Consider the following 24,796-nt stretch of genomic DNA (forward strand, 5'->3'; position numbering starts at 1 on the left):
CTGATGCCCCAGCTTGCAGGCTCTGTGTTGTACGGTCGGCATCCCGCTTTGTCTACCACCTCCAGCTGCCACGCCAATGCCCATCTCGGTCATCTGCCCTCCTCCTCCACTTCGTTCTCAACTGTTACCTGTGCTGACAAGAGTGATCTCTGCATGCCAGTCAGGTTTTAAGGTTTTTGTTCTTAGAGCCGACATGAGAAGCAAAACGAAATTTATCTCAGATGTTTTTGTTTCATGCGTGCGGTCGTTCGTGACCCAACTGAGAGCAATTTTGCTTTGCGTGGCTGGGATGGGCTTGAACGCAGCATCTCAGCAGCGCTCTGGATGTAATGTTGAACTCCTTTCGCACCACTGTACGTAGCCAACTGTGCCAATCGGAGGTGCTCTGACATGACATGAGCCCTCCGAACCACCCGGCATAAACAACGACAATTCCCTTACAGCGGTGGCGAAATATTAACTACCTCGCCTGATATACAGGAGGTCGTGGGATTGATCGCTCCTGACCCTGAAGCCTGCTGTATATTTGGAGTTTGCGTGTTCACTCTCCCCGTGGTGTTGTGGATTTTTCTCCGGCTCGTCCGTTTTTTCCCTTCACATATAGAATCAACATCACACTTTAGAGTATGTGGCTGATTTAAATTTACACACGATTAGCCACTTTATTGGGCTATTATTTATGGGCAGGTCGGTACTGAACAAGAGTTACATAGTTCAGTGGGGCCTTACCTGGCAAAATAAAAATAGTTTTAGCTTTTAGTCGAAGCTTCCATTGTCCTGCTGGTGTGCGAAAGAAGTTCAACGTAGGTGCAGACAATTTAGCCGGCCAAAGAAATCCGAGCTTTCCTCTCTCTCCCTTCTGGCTGCTGTGGCGTCCAGCTCTTGAGATCTGTGCAGGAACAGACCTTGCCCCTGCCTCAAACTCCCACCGCTTACCACTTGAGTCTCTCCGCTCTCGGTTAGTTTTGTCCGCAGAAGCCCAACCCTGCTGACAGGATGCAAAACTCTGGATTCTCTTCCTCACAAGAGCGCCCCCCCCCCCCGCCGTGTGTGTTGGCTATTTTACACCAAGTGCCGTCACGTGAACGTTTTCAACGATACGTTGACGTCAGTTTTGCTAAATGATTAAAACTTAAAAATGTTTAAATGAAACATAATATAGTTGTCTTGATGGGGCTTTGCCTTAAAATTTATATTTGAGTAGAATTTAAAATCATTTAATGATCCAAGAAATGAAACTCACACCCAGCATCCATATATACAGAATATGAGTGTGCATGTGTGCACATGTTTGTATGTGTTGTACAGGGTGTTTCAAAATGATGGACCCGATTTGAAATCGCTATATCTCTGCAACCACGAACCGCCCATGAATGAAACTCTTACCACTTGAAAGGGCGGGGCATAGAGAGGGCGGGGCATAGAGAGGGCGGGGCATAGAGAGGGCGGGGCATAGAGTTTAAAATGATCACCGCTAGATGCCTCTCCCAGCGCACAAACAGCCCCTAGCCTCAGTCATTCACAAGACGGCGACCCCGCAACACACAAGGCGTTTTGCGTTCTGTAGTTCGGCAAGACTGAATCCGTAATTGCGGTGCAGCGTGCGTTTCAACGGCGTTTTGGCATTGATCCGCCAAAGTCAAAGAGCATTCGTCGTTGGTACCGACAATTCGAGGAAACAGGCTATTTATGTAAGGGGAAGAGCACAGGGCGACCACGCACCTCAAAGGAAAACGTGAGAAGAGAGATGTTTGGGACGAATTAAACTATCGTCTCGATGTTGTCCGTACAGCAGGTGGAGGGCACATAGAGCATTTATAAAATGGTTAGTGAAACTTGATAACTCACTGAACCGTTTGTAACTTTTTGTGTAATTGTAACATGTTGCCATCGTGAAATATACTGCTTTGAAATTGTGTCCATATTTTTAAACACCCTGTATATATAAGCAGTAGTGGCACATAGGTTAGTGCAATGCTACAAACCTGGTGGCCTGAGTTCAATTCCCACTCGCCACCATTCACAGTGGTGTATATTTTATCTGGTCCTGGGGCTCCCTCAAGGTTGCCTGAGCCTTAAAACAAAAACCTGGTATGCTGTTTAGACTGTTTCTGTGTTTAGTTTGTTGTCCTTCCCCGCACCTCCGATTCGCACGGCTGGCTACGTACGGTGCGAAAGAAGTTCAGCATATTGTACATCAGCACTGGGAAGACAAAGGCGGCCGGGGCGTGGTGTTTGCCACTCTCCCCCTCGTGTGCAGTGTCGGCTTTCATAGGTGCTTGATAACAGCACTTGTTCCAACAGCCTGGGTAGGCTACACGGGGGGGCAGGGATCTTTGTCGTTTGTGTGTGTTGGGTGTGCGGTGGCATAACACCTTGACATTGGTTGACCTCAGCTGTTTGTACGTTGAGTTCTGTTTGCAGGGAGCCATAATCACATCGTCCGTTCGTGGGAGTACAGAACTTGGCATCTGCTCATCTCCACCTCTGGTCCTCGGCTAGCAGATGGAAACTCCACATTCCCGTGGCAGAGGCCAGTCCAATCCATATGATGACAAATTGTGTTTTTTTGTTTGGCGAGCAGAAACGTGCTGCCTGGAAGGACATTCACGTACGTCTTACATTTGCGTTTTGGTGTCAGTTCTTGTCGTTTTTTAAATCTCGTGAGTCAGCCAAGCCGTAATGCGGGGAATGGCTGGAGCTTGAGTTTTGTATTCGGGGATAATGTCTGCACGGGATGTTGGATTTCTTCCTCACCGTACGTAGATCAAACCGTGCTCACAGCGGTTTCGTGCAGAGGCTACAGAGAGGCCTCTCTAGCGGAGGACAATTACATATCGCAACCCGACAAGCTGGCAGCACTGGTGTGTGTGTGTGTACCCCCCGTCACACACACACCGGCTTGAAGCTGGATTAGTGAAGAGAAAAGACTCTAAAGTCACAGCCACGTGACTTTACAGGCACGGCACCAAAGGCGCCCTCTTGTGACCTCTCATCGTCCAGTATAACACGTAGTAGGCTTTCGCGACCAATATTATTCATAATAAAGTGCCGTTAAATACGCCACCACCCGACACAGCCAACTGGTAAAATTTGCCACTTAAACAAATCGTGGTCAATTAGTGACTTCAGCCCACCAGTTTGTGTTGGAGAGTGAATTCACAAAATTTACAAGTTGAGTACCATGACGTTTCACCAGTAATAACGAGCATCATCAGGCCTGATGATGCTAGTTGTAATTACTGGCGAAACTTCGTACTCAGATTATACATTTTGTGCATTTGCTCTCCAACACACCGGCGTGCTGTACTAATAACAAATTGGCATGTACTGTTTACGTGACAAACCTTACTAATTGGCTGTGTGGCGGTGGTGGGTTTCATGACACATTTATATTTACACGATCTAACCTAAAAAAACTTCTTATGGATGATGTTGGTCGCGAAAGCCGACGTGTTAAACAACCAGCATCATCAGGCGATTTGCCAGAATTGTGAAGAGATCCACCTGCTTCTGATCTCAACTAGAGCAAGACGACGCCATCGCTGTGAGCCAAACACGGAGAACAGAGAGGGGGTCGTATCTCGTGGTCCAGCGCACGGAGGGGGGATTTGAAACCCTTTAATGGCAGAGCTGAGTCATGTTATTATTTTTATTTTCGCTTTACCCAGGAGGGCCAACGCTGAATCTCATGATTGTTTGCAGGAGGGGTCTCGCCAAGTGGTATTTTTTTTTATAGCAGCAGCAGAAGTTGCTGTAGCAGCAGCAGGAGCAGCAGCAGAAGCTGCTGTAGCAGCAGCAGTAGCAGCAGCAGCGTGCGATGACTGCGCTGTAGGTTACAATGCAGTCACAGGAGCTGTCACTTTTACATCGTCTCGATGGAAAACTCATTTCTTTAGAACTGCTTTTTGTTTTGTTTAGTTTGTTGTCGTTCCCCGCACCTCCGATTAGTACGGTTGGCTACGTACGGTGCGAAAGAAGTTCAACGTACGTGCATTGCGGTGTGCGATTTTCTATTGTGTGAGCCGTCATGAGGGCACATGATGGCTTCCCCTTGTGAGCGACGTTACGGAATCTTCACCGTCCACAGGGAAGCAGACGGCGCGTAGCTGTACTTTTACGGTTAACACACGCACGCACGCCGCGGTATTAAACTAAAAACTACTTTTTTTATTTACCAGGTAAGGCCCCACTGAGCTACGTAGCTTTTTTTTCAGAAGCGACCTGGCCACAAGTAATAGCTCAATGAAGTGGTTTATTATCACGCAAAAATGTATGGCAGCCAAATAACTGAAAACGCGCAACGGCGGTTCTCAATCTGAAGGGAAAAAACGGAGGACTCGGAGAAAAAGCCACGCGACCACGGGGAGAAGAACATCATCATCACGGTCCTTGGGCAGATATCCTGTAGGTGTCCACTGCACATTTTGTCATTTGTTTCCACTTTCCTCTGTCTTGTGCCAATATGCTCAAGTAGTGCCACATCTTTCTGGCACCATGCAAACTCCAAATGTACAGCAGGCGTCAGAGTCGGGATCAAAAAACCTCCACAAACCTCCTGCATACCAGGCGAGGCAGTTAACATCTTCGAGCCACCGTGGCACCCCCGCTGTACTAACCGGGGACGGCCACTCGGATTCACACCGCGAATTCGTGGCCAATGATCGGCGGGCGGGCGCCACCGCCGTCCTGCGGGCCGGGCGGCACGGGGGGCAGCACAGGGAACGGCACGGGGGGATGGCACAGGGGGGCGGCACGGGAAGGCAGCACGGAGAGCTGTCCGAGACGCGAATTCGAGATTTTGGCTTCTCCACGCCGCGCACTATTAGGAGCCCGCCGCGGTGGCTGTGCGCTGGCACGCGTTTGTCGGAGTGAAAAGGGGCGACGCAAATTGCCGTTGCGTTCGCCGCACCGCGGATGGCCACCTGCGGTCGTGGGGCGTTAGGCCGCGGTCACGGGGGAGGTTCCACGACGTGGAGCCGCTGCCGATTTTGCCGTTGGTTTCTCCGCTCCGCACTCCCTGTGCCCATGCCAAATGTGGTCACGCTGAGGCGTTGTGTTCGTGTCATCGTGACTTGTTCTCCGAGCCCTCCAATTCAACCGTCTGTCTGCACGCCTATTTCTGTCTCTTGTCCATCTGTGTCCCTGTGAGTTTTACGTGTCTATTTGTCTTTGTGCGTTAGACATTCTCACTCTGTCTATCTATCCATCTGTCTGTCTGGCTGCGTTTCTCTCAGCTGTGTGTGTGTTTGTTTGCCTGCCTTTACGTCTCTAAATACACTTTAACATCTGTGCGTCACACGATTCAGTTGGCTGTCGGTTGGTATGTTGATCAGGCAGTCTTTGTGTTTTATTTTGTGTCTCTATGTTTACGTCTGTCTGTTTGTGTGTGTGCCTGTCCGTCTGTCTATCTGTATGGCTGTATATTAGTTTATTGGTCTTGTCTATCTGTTTGTGTGTCAATGATTCTGGCTGTTTGTCCAGCTGTCCATCAGTTAGCCAGTTTGTTGATCGATTCGCCAGTCTGTGAATCCATCTGTCTGCATGTCTGCACATTTGTCTGTCCATCTGTCCGTCTGCGTTGACACCTCATTGTCTGCAAATGTGTCTTTCCGTCAGCCCCACGTATCCCTCTTGTCTTGGTCATTCAATCGCTCGCTCCTCCTTCTTGTGCATCCGTCTCGCCCGTGCGCTTCTGCCAATCGTTGTCTACCGCACGCCGCTGCCCGTGAGCCCCGGTCCCCCTCTGTGCCCTGCGCCTGTCGCCGTCTCCCTGCCGGCCTGCTGCGGCCCGTGCACCGCCTCTCCCTCCCTTTGTGTGCGTGTGTGTGCATGCGTGCGTGTGTGCGTGTGTGTGCGTGTGTGTGTGCGTGTGTGTGCGTGTGCGTGTGTGTGCGTGTGTGTGCGTGGGCGTGTGTGTGTGTGTGCGTGTGTGTGTCTGTGTGTGTGCGCGGAACGCAGCGGCTCGCAAACTGGGCGGGCATGAGGGCGCGCTAGGAAACGCATCGACATTTTAATATTTGACATTTTGTCCCGAATTTCATTTAAGTAAAAAACAAAGCCCGTTTATTTATTATTACTTTCATAAAAGCCCGTGTGGATAAATAATTAGGGCTATGACAGAGTGTTCTTTTTAATAAATGCATTGCTTTGTGGGGTTTGTGATTAATTATGCGTTGGAACACAATGCCACGGGATCGGTGCTTGGTCACTCATTTTCCACGAGGGATAGACTCAAAGTTTCCTGTTTTGTTCCTTGCATTTCATGGTGATATTCTCATCACAGTCGCCACTAAAATATAAATCACATTGGCAACCACCACCGTCGCCTCCATCACCACCGCTACCAGGACCACCACACTACAACAACCACCATCACCATCGTCATCACCACCGCTACCAGGACTACCGCCATCACTACCACCACCGCCATCACTTCCGCCACCATCACCACCGCCACTACAACAACCATCGCCATTTTCATTACCACAGCCAGCACTACCGGCATCACCATCACCACAACAACCGCCGTCACCACTGCCACCTGTGTTACCATCCCATTCATATGACATCTCCCACCTTGTACAGTATTGCCCTTTCCCTGAGCTTACCGTAAATGTAACATTAGCATGTCCTGTGCATAAAACTGTGAATAATCAGTTCTTGCACGCGTGATGGGACTCGTGCACAGACCCAGGCGTCATGATGGCCGGTGCCATTGACGTCTCCTTAGTGCAAAAATAAATTTGTATTTTTATTTTATTTTGTCGATTCATCGGTGACAAGATTGTGGATTCGTTCACGACCCAGGAATTATTCCTCGACTTCAGAGGTGGTTCCTGCTTCTCCGTTCAAATGAGCGGCATTTTGGTATCTTGTTTGTTGTCCTTACCCCCCACCTCTGATGATCACGGTTGGCTACATACGGTACAACAAAATCAGCGATCGGATATCTGCCAATATTTGGAAGGGGCTAGGCAGTGGCATTGCCCATAGGGGTGTGTGCTTCTGCCCATCTATGGCCTTGTGAAAGCCGAATCGAGGTGTCTATTGTACCGATGCTGCTCAGTCGAGCCGACAGCCACGTTAGATAATTATCGATTCATCTAGGAGTTCATCACTGCGTCGAGTCATTGGCAAGCCATCCGTGGGTCGCATAATTCCATTGGTTAGCAAAGCGCTGCGTGAAACGCCCCACCCTTTTATATTTTTTTTACCATCGGCCAATATCTGCGTGATGTTAGCCAATCGCATGGCAGCGGATGGATATTTTTCACGTGGGAATCACTCACGGGGAGACTCGGGACTCCTGCACCAATCGGCAGCTAAGAGCGGCGGCGAGATTCAAATCGCCTGCACCGCCTGCGCCGCCCGTCCGCTCCTGACGTGCCCACAGGGTACGGTGGGTCCCGGGCGCCTGAGGTCACCCGCTTTGGGCGTTCCACCACGCCGCTAGAGTCTCGCCAAAAGGTCCCCTTCGTCGAAGTGAAACGAACCACTTGAGGAAGACTTGGTGAGATGCGTTTAAGATGGCGCAATCCAAGCGGCTGGAATAGGGCCGAGGCGGAGTTCACTCGCTCTCGTTACTCACCTCTGGGGTGAACGTCATTCCTGGTGTCGTAAAAATAAACCTTCTGATGGAACTCGCCAAAAGCCCTGCATGTTGGATTGAGTGGCGAGGCGACGTGGAGGCGTCGCTGCTGCCACTGCGGGGGCGACGTGGAGGCGTCGCTGCTGCCACTGCGGGGACGCCGTGGCGCTGTCGCGGGTCGATGACGACGCAGCCGCCCGGGTGGCCTCTCGTTGGATGATCTGACGGCGCGTGTGGCCGGAATGAAACTTTGTTCACGCGAAAATTCGGTTTCGTTCATTGAAAAAGTGTCCGCGACTAGTCAGTTGCGTTAACGCGAAATTTCGTAAATCGAGGGGTACCTGTGCTATCATTTTTCTCAATCGGAGCACAGCAACCCTCAATTCCACCGCCCCGGCTGCGTCCGGGACAAAGCCGCCAACCGGGGTCGTCCGTGGCTTCCCTCTCTTCCGCAAAACCCAGCGGCAGCCGCCCCCCGATTGTTACCGCGGTGAAGCAGGGCCGAGCGTGGCATCACCGCGGGCGTTGTGTACGCTCGTGAATGCGAGTGGTGGACGGGCGAGATGGAGAGAGGCGCCGGGTGACGAATCCGTGCCGCCACCCCCCCCCTCCCTCTGTGCAGATGAACTCGAGCATGAACATGGGCAGCGTGAGCAGCTCGGAGGACGTGAAGCCGCCCCTGGGTCTGCATGGGAACATCCGCCTGGGCTCCCCGCTGCCCTTCCCCAACCCGCTCTGCCTCCCCAAGCACATCTGCGCCATCTGCGGCGACCGCTCCTCCGGTAAACGCGGCGGCTCGTCCCGGCGAGCGCGGCGGACGGTCCCATTCCACAGCCGGTGGCCACTGCTGCCCAGTCCGCTTGCTCGCGCCTGGCTCTGCTCAAAGCCTCCTTGTCGGTGTGTCTGTGTGTGTCTGTGTGTGTCTGTGTGTGTCTGTGTGTGGGGAGCGGTAGTGCATCGGTTAGCACGCTGCGCGATGATCCCGGCGACCCGAGTTCGATCCCGCTCACGGCCATTACCGTTGACGATTATCTGAACCGGTCCTGGGCCTCCCCTAGGTCGACTCAGCCTCAAATGAGTACCTGGTGCAGTATGTAAACATCGCTACGAGGGAGACAAAGGCAGCTGGTCGTGGCCACCCACCCCCTCGTGTGCCGTGCCGGCCTTCATAGGTGCTTCCTGACAGCACTTGTCCCAACAGTCTGTTAAGGCTATACAGGGGATCTTTGTCTTTGTTCTGTTTGTGTGTTCTGTGTGTGTGTGTTCTGTGTGTGTGTATGTTCTGTGTGTGTGTGTGTTCTGTGTGTGTGTATGTTCTGTGTGTGTGTGTGTATGTTCTCTGTGTGTGTGTGTTCTGTGTGTGTGTGTGTTTACGTTCTGTGTGTGTGTATGTTCTCTGTGTGTGTGTTCTGTGTGTGTGTATCTTTATTTAACATCTATTTTGACCACGTAGTTCGTGAAGCCTTCAATAGCTGTACCAGGGGAATTTCCATTTGGTACAGATATAATGGGAGGCTGATCGATGCCCGGGTGCGATCAAGGGGTGGCCCCCTATTAGTCAACCACGTTATGTATGCCGATGATTTGGTAATAGCTGCTCATTCAAAGGAGGAGTTGGAGATGCTGCTGCTGAGACTGGAGCGTGCCACTAAGAGGTGGGGCCTTACCATCAGCCCCACCAAAACTAAGCACCTGCCTGGGTATTTTGTACCATCTGACACTCCACCCCCACAACTCCCAATCGGTGATGGGGCAGTAGTGGAGAAAGTGGAGAGTTTCCCATACTTGGGTAGTGTGCTTATGACCGGCTCCAGTTTAACAGCAGAGGTCTCACTCCGAATCAGTCGAGCGGCAATATCTTTTCATCGGTTGCGTAACGCTGTGTGGAAGCTACCTGGTCTGTCGCTCCGCACGAAGCTTCAGGTCTTCTCGGCCACAGTCATTCCCTCCCTTCTCTACGCCTTCTCTACGCTTGCGAAACGTGGACCCCCCTAATGGAGCATCTTCGCCGGTTGGAAACATTTAGGCTGGCCTGCCTACGATCCATCCTGGGTTTAACCAGGCTGGATTGTGTGAGGAGCTCACAAATCCTTGAAAGATCTGGGCAAATCCCATCGGTGAGCTCCTCCAGCAGGCAAGGCTGCGTTGGCTGGGTCATGTAGCCCGCATGCCCAGCCACCGCATGCCTAAACAGCTTTTGTTCGGCCGGATCGAGGGGGCTAAACGGGCGCAGCATGGGCTAGAGAAAAGATGGAGTGATGTGGTACAGGAGGACCTGGAGCTGAGTGGACTTGCCGATGACTGGTACCAGCGGTGTCAAGATCGGCCTTTGTGGAGGAGGCTCGTGAAGGACGCTACTGGGCAGTTGGAGGCAGTCGCCCTCCAACAACAACGGAGGGCGGAGGAGCGACGCTCACAATAACGAGTGGAGCGCCGGGTGGCTAAAGCACAGCAAGTTGGCACAGTAGGGGGCACAGGTGGTGCATCAGCCAATCATCTCGGTCATCTCAGTCAGTCGACCCGTGGCACCTGGGTCTGCCCCGTGACCTCCTGCCAGCGGGCGTTCGACACTTCACGTGGCCTCAAGGTGCACATAGCCTGGCACAAGCTTCGTGGTGACGTCACCGCCACTTAGTGGCGAATGGCGGTTGTTGTTGTATGTTCTGTGTGTGTATGTTATGTGTGTGTGTGTGTGTTCTCAATGGGATTCCATTGGGTGTGGGCTGTGGCTGCCGACGAGTCAGCGGTGCTCTCGTGTCCAGTGAACAATCGGCGGTGGCCGTGCCGCCCCTGGCTCTTGCCGTCCCGGGCAGCCTACATCCCCACGCTCTCCAGCCCGCGATGAGAGTTCTAATGGACGTGTAGCCACCACGGGGGGAAAAAAAAACAACCACCACATTAATTGGTTCCCTTTGTTTGCGTTCCCACTCTGGATTTGTAATCACAGAGTGTCACGTAGGGCTGATTTTATTTGTATTTCTGTCATATCCTCGTGTTTTTCTCCCTTTGTGTATCGGTAAGCATGTTTTATTCTCGCTTCTGTCCATCTTTATGTATGCTCTGCGTATACGCGCGTGAGTGCGGCGTGCGTGTCTGTGCCCGCGCGTCCCAGCTGGTGAGCGCTGTGCTGCGCTACGAACCCGGCGACCCGAGTCCTATTCGCGCTCACGGCCACCAACGACACTGGTGGTAGCGATTATCTGAACCGGTCCCGGGCCTCCCGTGGGTCGACTCGACATCAAACGAGTACCCGGTGCGACGCGTAGACATCGCCGCTGGGGAGACAAAGGCGGCCGGGCGTGCGCGGTGCCGGTCACCCACCCGCGCGGCCTTCGTAGGCGCTACTCGCGAACAGCTCTTGCCCCGACAGTCCGTCGAGGCTACGCGGGGTGTCTTTTTAACACATAGGCTTTTGCGACCAACGTCATCCATGATATATATTTCCGCGATCTAACCCAAAAAACCCCATATATTATGGGGTGTCTGTGCGTGCGTGCACCAGGCAAGCACTACGGCGTGTACAGCTGCGAGGGCTGCAAGGGCTTCTTCAAGCGCACGGTGCGCAAGGACCTCACCTACACGTGTCGCGACACCAAGGGCTGCATCGTGGACAAGCGGCAGCGCAACCGCTGCCAGTACTGTCGCTACCAGAAGTGCCTCAACACCGGCATGAAGCGCGAAGGTGAGCGCGGTGCGCCCGCCGGCTACAATCCACTCCAGACTAAAGTCGGCTCCAGGCTAAAGTCCGCTTCAGGCTAAAGTCGGCTCCAGGCCAAAGTGCACTCCAGACTAAAGTCCACTCCAGACTAAAGTCCACTCCAGGCTAAAGTCCACTCCAGACTAAAGTCCACTCCAGGCTAAAGTCGGCTCCAGACTAAAGTCCACTCCAGACTAAAGTCCACTCCAGACTAAAGTCCACTCCAGGCTAAAGTCCACTCCAGACTAAAGTCCACTCCAGGCTAAAGTCGGCTCCAGACTAAAGTCCACTCCAGGCTAAAGTCCACTCCAGGCTAAAGTCCACTCCAGACTAAAGTCCACTCCAGGCTAAAGTCCACTCCAGACTAAAGTCCACTCCAGGCTAAAGTCGGCTCCAGACTAAAGTCCACTCCAGACTAAAGTCCACTCCAGACTAAAGTCCACTCCAGGCTAAAGTCCACTCCAGACTCAAGTCCACTCCAGGCTAAAGTCGGCTCCAGACTAAAGTCCACTCCAGGCTAAAGTCCACTCCAGACTAAAGTCCACTCCAGACTAAAGTCCACTCCAGACTAAAGTCCACTCCAGGCTAAAGTCCACTCCAGACTAAAGTCCACTCCAGGCTAAAGTCCACTCCAGACTAAAGTCCACTCCAGACTAAAGTCCACTCCAGACTAAAGTCCACTCCAGACTAAAGTCCACTCCAGGCTAAAGTCCACTCCAGGCTAAAGTCCACTCCAGGCTAAAGTCCACTCCAGACTAAAGTCCACTCCAGACTAAAGGCCACTCCAGGCTAAAGTCCACTCCAGACTAAAGTCCACTCCAGACTAAGGTCCACTCCAGACTAAAGTCCACTCCAGACTAAAGTCCACTCCAGGCTAAAGTCCATTCCAGGCTAAAGTCCACTCCAGGCTAAAGTCCACTCCAGGCTAAAGTCCACTCCAGACTAAAGTCCACTCCAGACTAAAGTCCACTCCAGGCTAAAGTCCACTCCAGGCTAAAGTCGGCTCCAGACTAAAGTCCACTCCAGACTAAAGTCCACTCCAGGCTAAAGTCCACTCCAGACTAAAGTCCACTCCAGACTAAAGTCCACTCCAGGCTAAAGTCGGCTCCAGACTAAAGTCCACTCCAGACTAAAGTCCACTCCAGACTAAAGTCCACTCCAGACTAAAGTCCGCTCCAGACTAAAGTCCACTCCAGGCTAAAGTCCACTCCAGAATAAAGTCCACTCCAGACTAAAGTCCACTCTAGGCTAAAGTCCACTCCAGACTAAAGTCCACTCCAGACTAAAGTCCACTCCAGGCTAAAGTCCACTCCAGACTAAAGTCCACTCCAGGCTAAAGTCCACTCCAGGCTAAAGTCGGCTCCAGGCTAAAGTCCGCTCCAGGCTGAAGTCCACTCCAGGCTAAAGTCCACTCCAGGCTAAAGTCCACTCCAGACTAAAGTCCACTCCAGGCTAAAGTCCACTCCAGGCTAAAGTCCACTCCAGACTAAAGTCGGCTCCAGACTAAAGTCCACTCCAGGCTAAAGTCCACTCCAGACTAAAGTCCACTCCAGGCTAAAGTCCACTCCAGGCTAAAGTCCACTCCAGACTAAAGTCCACTCCAGGCTAAAGTCCACTCCAGGCTAAAGTCCACTCCAGGCTAAAGTCGGCTCCAGGCTAAAGTCCACTCCAGGCTAAAGTCCGCTCCAGGCTAAAGTCGGCTCCAGGCCAAAGTGCACTCCAGGTTGACGTTCGCTGAGGCTACAGTCCGCTCCAGGCTAAAGTTCACTACAGGCTAAAGTTTTCTCCAGGCTGAAGTCCACTGCCGGAACGAAGGTTTGGGCGATGGGCCACCGCCCAAGTGTGCTCGACCGGACGTGCAGATCCCGTGTGGAAGCACCGCTCAGTCCACTTAGCCTAAAATGAGGATCCAGTAATGAGTCTCTCCTAGGCCGACTTAGCCCTAAGTGAAGTGAGGAGCCACTGTGAGAAGCCGTCGGGCCGAGAGAGCCCAGGGAGAGCCCAACTCGCACGAGGGGTGGCACGACGCGACACTGCCACCTTCTGACCCTTGCAGCGCCACGCCTGCAGCATCCGGCAAGCACTCATGAAGTGCTAGGCAGGCTCCAAGCTGCTTAGCTTACACAATCCGACAAGATGGGGCGGATTTTGGGGTGATGAAAGCTTGACATTGTCAGTGTGGGCCTTTTGGAAGACCGGTGCCCCTCGTTTGGTTATCGGGAGATGCACCCCCCTCCCGCACCCCCCCACCAAAGACACAATGAGAGGTGATAATCTACCTGTCGCCAAAACAATTCGGGCATCGCGCGTCGTCCAAGATTATCGGCCGTTTCCGCTCGCGTGCCGGGAAGCGCTGCGGCGACCGTCGATCGCGTCCCACCGGCGCTCGCTTAGAACGCCGCCGCGGGCTGGGTATCCGGGCGTGCTATGCGCGGGGCGGAGCCACCGTGGGTCTGTGAACCGAGTCGCGGACTGAGACGACGGCGCCGTACGTCGCCGCGGCGGGGACGAGGCGATCGGGACCCTACGGGAGAGCTCCGATCGGTAGCCGAACTTGTCGAACGCCCCCAACACGCGCCCAACGTCGTTGCCGGGATCAAACGGTGCCGATTCCCGCCGCGTGCGGCACATCAAGGCCCTGAGGAGCTCCCTCGGCGTGATTGGCCAGCTCAAAGGCGTGCACGAAACTTGGCAGCACCCTCCTCAGAAGGAGTCTCGTGACTCGGTGAAGCTTTCGCTTGTGAACGAGCGAAGTGATCATCGTAGTAATAATAACAACAATTGCCTCCCACTGCTTGAAACCGTTCAAAAGTCACCATCCCTCCCATCCCACATCAACCACCTCCAGTCCCTCACGATTCCCGCTGCACGCCGGTTCACACCCGCCCTGCCAAAGATCCCCCGTATAGCCTTTGACAGACAGTTAGGGAAAGTGCTGTTAGCAAGCACCTATGAAGGCCGGCACAGCACATGTGGCAGTGGGTGGCTAACAACACTCCCGGCCGCCTTTGTCTCCCCAGTGGCGATGTTTACACACCGCACCATGTGCTCATTTTAGGCTGAGCAGATCTAGGAGAGGCCCATGACCGGTTCAGATAATCTTCACTGGTGTTGACCGTGACCGGAATTGAACCCAGATAGTCGGGTCCGTAGTGCAGCGCGCTAATTGCTACATAACCACCCTGATACACACAGACACACAGACACACGTACACATACAGACACAAAAAGACAAAGATCCCCCATATAGCCTTAACAGACTGTAGTGGCAAGTGCTGTTAGCGATATGAAGTCGGGAACGGTACACGAGGGGGTGGGTGGCCAGCACCACGCCCGACCGCCTTTGTCTCCCCAATGGCGATGTTTACACACCGCACCAGGTACTCATTTGAGGCTGAGTCGACCTAGGGGAGGCCCAGAACCGGTTCAGATAATTGTCACTGGTGTTGGCCGTGAGCGGGTCGCCAGGTCCGTAGTGTAGCGCGCTAACCAATACACTACCGCTCCCCATATATAGACACACACAAACACGTAGACACAGACACATGTACACGCACACACACGTACACGCACACAGACACACAGACAAACGTACACACACAGACACATGTACATAAACAAGCACACATCACACATAGACACACGTCCACACACGTCCACACACGTACACACACAGACCCACGTACACACACACCATACGTGCACTCGCGCACACAAAGCAACCTGACGCGCAGACACGCGGACGGCCGGCGCGTCCACATGACGGCGGCTACAGCGTCCCCCCCCTCCCCTACTCTGTGCCCCACCACCGCCACCGCCACTGCCGATGCCACCGCAGCCGTGCAGGAGGAGCGCCAGCGGGGTAGGGAGCGCGAGGACTGCGACAGCGAGGGCGGCGTCCCGCTCGAGGACATGCCGGTCGACAAGATCCTGGAGGCCGAGCTCGCCGTGGAGCCCAAGACTGAGGGCGGCTGCGAGCCCGGCGGCGGCGGTGGCGGCGGCGGCGGCGGCGGCAGGAGCCGTACCGCCTCTCCCGGCACCTCGGTGCGTTCGTGCGTCCGTGTGTGCGTGAGTGTGAGAGGTCCTGGCAAGGATTGGTCAACATCGCCTTGCCAGACATGCCGTGGAGAAGCTTGCTGAGCCCCAAAGTGGTTTCAGGAAAGGGTGGTCGTGCATGGACGCCATATTCTCTGTCCGTCTGCTACAGCAGAGGTGTTGGGGAATGCCAACGGGACCTACATCTCTGCTTTATTGACCTGGTAAAGGCCTATGATACCATCAATAGGCCATGGCTCTCGGTTGTTCTTCGTGCCCGGGTAAAGGCCCGGGTAAAGCTTAGTGGCCAGAAGTTCACGTTAGGGTGCAACAGGGATATCCTCTGGCTCCCACGTTATTTAACATCACCTTTGACCACGTAGTCTGAGAAGCTTTTCATGGTTCTTCCGGAGAAATTTATATCTGGTACACATACAGTGGGAGGCTGATCGATGCCCGGGTGCGGTTGAGGGATTTCTCCCTATTGGTCAACCATGGTATGTATGCTGATGATCTGGTGATTGCTGCTCACTCTGAGGAGGAGTTGGAGGCACTGCTGCTAAACCTGGAGCGTGCCGCTAAGAGGCAGGGGTCTTACCATCAGCCCCACCAAAATTAAGCACCTGCTTGGGTATTTTGTGCCATCTAACACTCCACCCCCTCAATTCCCAATTGGTGATGGAGCAGTTGTGGAGAGAGTGGAGAGTTTTCAATACCTGGGCAGTGTGCTTATGACCAGCTCCGTTTTGACAGCAAAGGTCTCACTCCGAATCAGTCGAGCCGCATTATCTTTTCATTGGCTGGCTACGTAATGCTGTATGGAAGCTACTTGGTCTGTCGCTCCACACGAAGCTTCGGGTCTTCTCGGCCGTCATGCCCTCCCTTCTCTATGCTTGTGAAACGTGGACCCCTCTAATGGAACATCTCCGCCAGTTCGGAACATTCAGGCTAGCCTGCCTCCGATCCATCCAGATTTTAACCAGGCTGGATTGTGTGAGGAGCTCACAAATCCTTGAAAGATCTGGACACATTCTCATCGGTGAGCTCCTCCGGCAGGCAAGGCTGCGTTGGCTGGGTCATGTAGCCCGCATGCCCAGCCACCGCATGCCTAATTGGCTTCTGTTTGGCCAGATAGAGGGGGCTAAATGGGCACGACACAGGCTGGAAAAGAGATGGACTGATGCGGTACAGGAGGATGTGGCGCTGAGGGGACTTGCTAAAGACTGCTACCAGTGGTGTCAAGATCGACCTTGAACACTTCACATGGCCTCAAAGTGCACATAGCCTGGTACAGGCACCGTGGTGACATTACCGCCATTAAGTGCCGAATGGCGGCTGTTGTTGTTGTTGTTGTGAGTTTGCATGTGAGTGAGTGCTTCAGTCAGTAAGTGAGTGTGAGTGAGCCTGACCGAGCGAGTGAGTTAGATATTCGAATGGAGAAACTTCGTCCCGTGACCTGACACCCACAGTACAATCGGTACTAATTCGGGGGTGGGAGTATGTGCGTATATACATATACAAATATACAATTTCTAAAGCCATTCAACGTCTTGTTTTTTGCAGCCGAACGACCCCGTCACGAACATTTGCCAAGCGGCCGACAAGCAGCTCTTCACGCTCGTCGAGTGGTCCAAGAGGGTGCCGCACTTCTCCGAGCTCCCCCTCGACGACCAAGTGATCCTGCTAAGAGCCGGTAACCCCCCCCTCACCACCACCACCACCACGGCTTCCTTCCTCCCTCACCGTGACCCCTTCTGGTTGTGCCGCCGCCAGGCCCCGCCTCGGCAGTCATGGTTATCGGCGGCCAAAGGGGCTGATCACGAGCGGTCCGAGTGTCGTCTGTCCGGTTTCGACACGCACTGTCTCATCAGCAGAGTCAGACTCGCTTGAATGATTCAATGCTGGTGAACTGCCAAATGTTGTAGGCAAGGACTCTCGCATCTTACCCAGAAGACAGAAACAATTGCTCAACTCTCATCCGCGTCCACCTCACTCCCTCCTTTCAACATCGGCGGTCTTCACATCAAATTGGTTCCCAATTTCACTTGCCTCGTTTCTGCCCTCTCCCCTGCGCGCTCGCTTGACTTGATGACGAAATCCACGCTCGCGTCAACACAGAGCCTCGGCTTCCTTGGGACGGGCCAGGGTTTTCGAGAACCGTCACCTCAAGACCCAAACCAAGGTGGCAGTTTTGCAACGCCGTTTGTGTCTCCACCCTGGCTCTACGGCTCAGAGACCTGGGCACCATATAGGCGGCACATCGACATCCTGGAATCCTTCCACACCAAGTCGTTCTGCGCTGAGTCGAATGCGGCTAAACGACACCTCCGCTGGCTTGGCCAGGTGGTCCGCACGGCCTGATCACCGCCTCCCCCGTCGAGTTCTCTACGGCCAACTCAGCGCAGCCAAACGCTCCGCTCTGGGACATCAAAAGCACTTCAAGGACCACAGCAAGGACCCGCTGCAACATCGATCCCTCCAGCCTGGAACCCCGGGCGTTGGGCAGGTCCACCTGGCGGTCCACCTGCGCCAGAGGGGTTCGGCACCCGGAAGTCGCCGTCTCGCAGAGGAGATGTGAGAGACGCACCCAGAGACACCGATGCTTAGCCGGGATAACGCCATCCGACACCCGACACGCTCCGCACGTGTCCCAGCTGCAGCGGCAGAGCGCGCGGCTCTCGCGTTGCCCTCCACGGCCACGTGAAGTGGCACGAGCGCCAAAAACGCCGATGGACAGCCAAGAGGTCTTAAAGATACGAGACGAGAGGCCTTGCTGATGAGCCCCGCGAGGCTGAAACGGGTCCCGAGTTTGCACGCTTGACCACGTGCCGCTGGTTAACGTGAGGCCAAGAGTAGTCTTGGTAGCTGAGGCACGCGTGTGTGCATTGTACAGTGTGCGTATGCGTGTGTGTGTGTATAATGTGTATGTAACGTATGTGTAATGTGTGTGTGTATAATGTGTATGTAACGTATGTGTAATGTGTGTGTGTATAATGTGTATGTAACATGTGTAATGTGTGTGTGTATAATGTGTATGTAACGTGTGTGTAATGTGTGTGTGTATATAATGTGTATGTAACGTGTGTGCAATGTGTGTGTGTATATAATGTGTATGTAACGTGTGTGCAATGTGTGTATATAATGTGTATGTAACGTGTGTTGAATGTGTGTGTGTGTATATAATGTGTATGTAACGTGTGTGTAATGTGTGTGTGTGTATATAATGTGTATGTAACGTATGTGTAATCATGTAATGTGTGGGTGTATGTGTACAGTGGGCAGTGTTGCGGGTAGTGCTCTGCGCTACGAAACTGGACCACCCGAGTTCGATTCCTGCTCATGGCCATCACCAGTGAGCTGGTCCTGAACTTCCTCTCCCAGGTCGACTTGGCCTCAAATTAATACCTGGTGCGGTGTGTTAACATTTCTACTCGGGAGACAAAGGCGGCCAGGCGTGGTGCTGGCCACCCACCCACCCCCTCGTGTGCCATGCCGGCCTTCATAGGTGCTCGCGAACAGCACTTTCCCCAACAGTCTGCTAAGGCTATACGGGGGATCTTTGTCTTTGTGCGTGTGTGTTTAATGTTTAGGGTGGAACGAGCTGCTGATCGCGTCGTTCTCGCACCGCTCAATCGGCGTCTCCGACGGGATCCTGTTGGCCACGGGGCTGCACGTCCACCGCAGCAGTGCCCACAGCGCCGGCGTCGGCTCCATCTTCGACCGGTGGGCGCCCGAGCAGCCGCGCTCTCACGCCACCAAATCCCTCCCACACCTCTCTCCAGAGCGGACGATTTTGATTGATTTGCACGGACATTTTTAGTGCGTTCATTTCTGCCGAATTCAGTTCGATGCGGCACGCTTGTTGACGAGAGGGACGAGGAGGACGACCATTATGATGATGTGCATTTAATAATAATAATTAACATTTGTACAGTGGTGCATTTCATCCGTAGATCCCAATGTGTATGGGAAGCAGGAAATAAACAGAACCTGCGGGGTGAACGGAGAGAAAGGCCAGCTTAGAGAGTGACATTGAGAGCGCCAACGTCTCCGATTGGCTTCCTACTCAAAGGCACAAAGCGATGCTCCCCAAGCCTGGGAGCAAGCGCCCCGCTGGTCACCGCAGGAACAGAACCTGGACCTCGGGGGGTTGCTCGGGAGAGAGGCGACGCGATAGATCTCAGGGACCTCATTGGGAGAGCAGTCGGCTCCCGTAGACATCGCGCGCGCTGCTTTTGGCTTTGCGGGCGCCGTGACAACGGGCGTCGGTCGCGGACGTTCAGGGTTTCACGCCGGCAGAGGCCGCCCGCGAGAGCTACGAAGCCCCCTCGGTCACCGTCACCGGCACCGGCGTCAGCCGCCGACAGCCCGGGTCCACCGTGATGGGGACGCACACGAGGAAGTCCATGCGAGAGGTTTTTTTGTTTTGTTTTGGGTTAGATCGCGTACATTTAAGTGTTGTGTCGTCGTTAAAGCTGCTACCACCACCGCCCGACACAGACAATTGGTGAGGTTTGTGACGTAAACAATACCTGCCAATTAGTCGCTATTTCAGCACAGCGATGTGTTGATAACGACGATCATCGTGATGAAGCTAGCTGTACAGTGAGGGAAAAAAGTATTTGATCCCCTGCTGATTTTGTACGTTTGCCCACTGACAAAGAAATTATCAGTCTATTATTTTAATGGTAGGTTTATTTGAACAGTGAGAGACAGAATAACAACAACAAAATTCTGAAAAACGCATGTCAAAAATGTTATAAATTGATTTGCATTTTAATGAGGGAAATAAGTATTTGACCCCCTCTCAATTAGAAAGATTTCTAGCTCCCAGGTGTCTTTTATACAGGTAACGAGCTAAGATTAGGAGCACACTCTTAAAGGGAGTGCTCATAATCTCAGCTTGTTACCTGTATAACAGACACCTGTTCACAAAAGCAATCAATCAATCAGATTCCAAACTCTCCACCATGGCCAAGACCAAAGAGCTCTCCAAGGATGTCAGGGACAAGATTGTAGACCTACACAAGGCTGAAATGGGCTACAAGACCATCGCCAAGCAGCTTGGTGAGAAGGTGATAACAGTTGGTGCGATTATTCGCAAATGGAAGAAACACAAAAGAACTGTCAATCTCCCTCGGCCTGGGGCTCCATGCAAGATCTCACCTCGTGGAGTTGCAATGATCATGAGAACGGTGAGGAATCAGCCCAGAACTACACGGGAGGATCTTGTCAATGATTTAGAGGCAGCTGGGACCATAGCCACCAAGAAAACAGTTGGTAACACACTACGCCGTGAAGGACTGAAATCCTGCAGCGCCCGCAAGGTCCCCCTGCTCAAGAAAGCACATATACATGCCCGTCTGAAGTTTGCCAATGAACATCTGAATGATTCAGAGGACAACTGGGTGAAAGTGTTGTGGTCAGATGAGACCAAAATGGAGCTCTTTGGCATCAACTCAACTCGCCGTGTTTGGAGGAGGAGGAATGCTGCCTATGACCCCAAGAACACCATCCCCACCGTCAAACATGGAGGTGGAAACATTATGCTTTGGGGGTGTTTTTCTGCTAAGGGGACAGGACAACTTCACCGCATCAAAGGGACGATGGACGGGGCCATGTACTGTCAAATCTTGGTTGAGAACCTCTTTCCCTCAGCCAGGGCATTGAAAATGGGTCGTGGATGGGTATTCCAGCATGACAATGACCCAAAACACACGGCCAAGGCAACAAAGAGTGGCTCAAGAAGAAGCACATTAAGGTCCTGGAGTGGCCTAGCCAGTTTCCAGACCTTAATCCCATAGAAAATCTGTGGAGGGAGCTGAAGGTTCGAGTTGCCAAACGTCAGCCTCGAAACCTTAATGACTTGGAGAATATCTGCAAAGAGGAGTGGGACAAAATCCCTCCTGAGATGTGTGCAAACCTGGTGGCCAACTACAAGAAACGTCTGACCTCTGTGATTGCCAACAAGGGTTTTGCCACCAAGTACTAAGTCATGTTTTGCAGAGGGGTCAAATAGCAAGGGATCAAATACTTTTTTCCCTCACTGTAGTTACCGGCAAAACATCATGTTGTGAGTTTGCTCTCCAACACACTGGTTTGCTGAACTAGCAACACATTTTCATGTTTTGTTTACGTGGCAAACCCTACTAATTGGCTGTGTTGGGTGGTGGCCGGTTTAATATCACATTTATATTTAAGTGATCTAACCCTAAAAACCTCTTATGGATAAGATTGGTCATGAAAGCCTGCTACTAAGTGTTATACAGAGCAAGATACGTACACAAATTAATCAACTCAAAAATATGTTAACTCGCAATTTTTTTAATTCTAGCAGGTAAGGCCCACTGAGCGATGTAGCTCTTTTTCAGAAGCGACCTGGCCATCACAGATGATATCTCAACAAAGTGGCTGATCACGCGGAAATTTATAGCAGCCAAATATTCAAAGCGTGCGTCAAAACATGCAAACAGTGAATGCAGACTTGATGCCTTGCACAGGGTAACTTGATGTTCAAACTTGGTGTTTGAACATCTGAACGCCTGTTTTATTGCGAGATAGGGTTTGAGATAATATTATATTTTTATAATTGTATTTCAACGAGACCCCGGTGCAGAGCACGAACCGCGGTGCAAGGAACGGGGGGGGGGGTACAGAAACTCCGCGGACACAAGTTCCGAACGCCGTGCTCCTGGATTTAGAAGAGGGGGGATATTTGGCTCGCTGCTGCCCCACCGAGTGGGCGAGGGGACGGTGAGGAAGAAATGGAATAATGAAGGGGAGGAGCACTTGAGAAGGAATAATTTACTCGCACTTAGTGAACTTATCAAGCGGTAAAAGCCCCGCATGAGATGGTATCGTTAGAATTAACCGCGTGTAAAGGCGCATGGACGATGCTCCTAGCAGCCCGTGGCTGCCGCTGCTGCCGCTGTCTCCTGGCCGAGTGCCACTTGGCGAGGAGCTGCGTGGCTCAGTGCGGGCCTTCGCTCGGGGGGGGGGGGGGGACAAAGCTCTCGCTCGTGAAATAAATAAAGCGCGCGAGCCTAGCGGATTCATTTAGTCACGAATTACGCCGTGGCCCTGGAGAGCGGAGACTCGCCGCTCGGCGGAGGATGTGATCGGTCACAGCCACGCCGCACGGCTCGGAGTCACGCGGACCACTTCACTGCTGCTCGATAACGGGGTGGCTGGACGTGCGGATGCGGGGGTGGTGGGACGTGTGGATGTGGGGGTGGTGGGACGTGTGGATGTGGGGGTGGTGGGCGCTAGGAGCTGAGAGGCGCGGCGTCTGCTTTTAGGGTCCTCACGGAGCTCGTCTCCAAGATGCGGGACATGAACATGGACAAGGCCGAGCTGGGCTGCCTGCGTGCCATCGTCCTCTTCAACCCTGGTGCGGCACCACCACCGCCACCACCGCTACTACCACCACCACCGCCACTACCACCACCACCACCGCCACCACCGCCACCACGACCGCCTCTGCCAACACTGCCACCAGCACCACCACCCCTACCACTACCACCACCACCACCGCTACTACCACCACCACTACCGCCACCACTACCGCCAGCACCACCGCAACCACCACCGCAACCACCACCGCGACCACCACCACCGCCACCACCGCTACTACCACCACCGCCACTACCACTACCACCACCGCCACCACCGCTACTACCGCCACCACCGCTACTACCGCCACCACCGCCACCACTACCACCACCGCCACTACCGTCACCACCTCCACCGCCACCGCTACTACCACCACCGCTACTACCACCACCGCCACCACGACCGCCTCCACGACCGCCTCCATGACCACCACCACCGCCTCCGCCAACTGCCACCAGCGCCACCACCCCTACCACTACCACCTCCACCACCTCCACCACCACCGCCACCACCGCTACTACCACCACCACCGCTACTACCACCACCACTACCGCCACCACCACCACCACCGCTGCTCCTGCTGCTACTCTTACTGCAGCTGCTGCTGTCATTGCTGTTGCTCTTACGCTCGATGTCTGTATGTTGAACTTCTTCCGTACCATACATAGCCAACCATGCTAATCAGAGGTGTGACTGCTGCTAATGCTGCTGCTGACAGTGCAAGTGAGTGCGGGGAACGGTGGGTGTAGCGGTTAGTGCTACACTGCGCTAAGAACCCGGCGACTCGAGTTCGATTCCCACTCACGGCCAACACCCAGTGACGATTATCTGAACCAGTTATGGGCCTCCCCGAGGTCGACTCAGCCTGAAACGAGTACCGAGTGCGATGTGTAAAAACCGGGGAGATGAAGGTCGTGTTGCTGGCCACCCACCTGCTCGTGCTCCGTTCCGGCCCTCATAGGTGCCCGCAAACAGCGCTTTCCCCAACAAGTCTGTTATGGCTAAACGGTGGGGTGGGGGTGGATCTTTGTCTTTGATGTGCGCTGGGACTCTGCCGACACAGATGCAAAGGGGCTGTCGAGCCCCAGTGACGTGGAGGCACTCCGGGAGAAAGTCTACGCATCGCTGGAGTCTTACTGCAAGCAGAAATACCCCGATCAGCCCGGCAGGTGAGTGGGGAAGACGGCCACTCCGCCCGCTCCTTAAGCCGCCCCTCCGCAGCCGCCTGGACTGAAGCGGCCTTTGCCCGGTCCCAGCAACAGTCCAGACACGGCCACGCAGTCTGAACGGAAGCTGACATGTATGTTGAACGTCTTTTGTGCCGTACGTAGCCTGCTGTGCTAATCGGGCACGCGGATTTTGTGCTGGGAATTGCACTGAAACATAATTATACAAAAACATGTTTTTTATTGTCCCAGGTAAGGCCCACTAAGCTATTTAGCTATTTTTCAGAACCGACCTGGCCACAAATGATAGCTCAACGAAGTGGCTTATCAAGTGTAAGTTTATCGCAGCCAAATAATCTAAACACATGTTTCTAAATGTATACATAGTGAAGTAGTAAACAGTGTCAACAGTTGTGATGCTGTGCAATTGTTGTTCCCCTTCCGGCTTGCCCAGGTTCGCGAAGCTCTTGCTGCGCCTACCCGCCCTGCGTTCCATCGGCCTCAAGTGCCTGGAACACTTGTTTTTCTTCAAGCTCATCGGCGACACTCCCATAGACACCTTCCTCATGGAAATGCTGGAGGCCCCCCATCAGATGACTTGAGATTGGGGGGGGGGGTGTCAGGCGGGTGGGCGGGGTGGATGGGTGGTTGAGGGGGTCGGAGATGCCTCTTCGGAGTTTTCAAACATTTTATCAAAATCGCACGTCCGGAGAAAAATCTCGTGGGACTTTATGCAAAAACTCCCGCTCGGCTCGGAGGCGGAGGAAGGAGCGGGTTCCACACTTGGCAGCGTGAAGCTTTTCACACGACGAGCTGCAGCTGAAAATTGATTTCCTTCGTAAAAAGAAAAGAAAACCCTTTGATTTTGTTGTGAATTTGAGGCCGTCAAAAATTATCGCGGCCTTGTGTTTTATA

At 53.4% G+C, this 24,796-nt stretch overlaps 1 protein-coding gene across 3 annotated transcripts in view; it reads left to right on the forward strand.

The window, feature by feature from the left end:
- LOC144733948 (retinoic acid receptor RXR-alpha-B-like) overlaps positions 1–24,501 on the forward strand; it is a 137,118-nt gene extending 112,617 nt beyond the window's left edge. For all 3 annotated transcript variants that reach the window (XM_078615979.1, XM_078615980.1, XM_078615978.1), the window contains 8 exons: positions 8,214–8,373; positions 11,094–11,273; positions 15,127–15,332; positions 16,887–17,016; positions 18,914–19,046; positions 22,622–22,713; positions 23,779–23,884; positions 24,336–24,501. In XM_078615979.1, the coding sequence (XP_078472105.1) occupies positions 8,214–8,373; positions 11,094–11,273; positions 15,127–15,332; positions 16,887–17,016; positions 18,914–19,046; positions 22,622–22,713; positions 23,779–23,884; positions 24,336–24,483 (1,155 nt within the window). In that variant the 3' untranslated portion in view covers positions 24,484–24,501. The remainder of the gene's footprint in view (positions 1–8,213; positions 8,374–11,093; positions 11,274–15,126; positions 15,333–16,886; positions 17,017–18,913; positions 19,047–22,621; positions 22,714–23,778; positions 23,885–24,335) is intronic.
- The last annotated feature ends 295 nt before the right edge of the window (positions 24,502–24,796 follow it).

This window comes from Lampetra planeri, chromosome 49 (genome assembly GCF_965212315.1).
Source record: "Lampetra planeri chromosome 49, kcLamPlan1.2.h2, whole genome shotgun sequence".
In the NCBI taxonomy this organism is placed as follows: domain Eukaryota; kingdom Metazoa; phylum Chordata; class Hyperoartia; order Petromyzontiformes; family Petromyzontidae; genus Lampetra; species Lampetra planeri.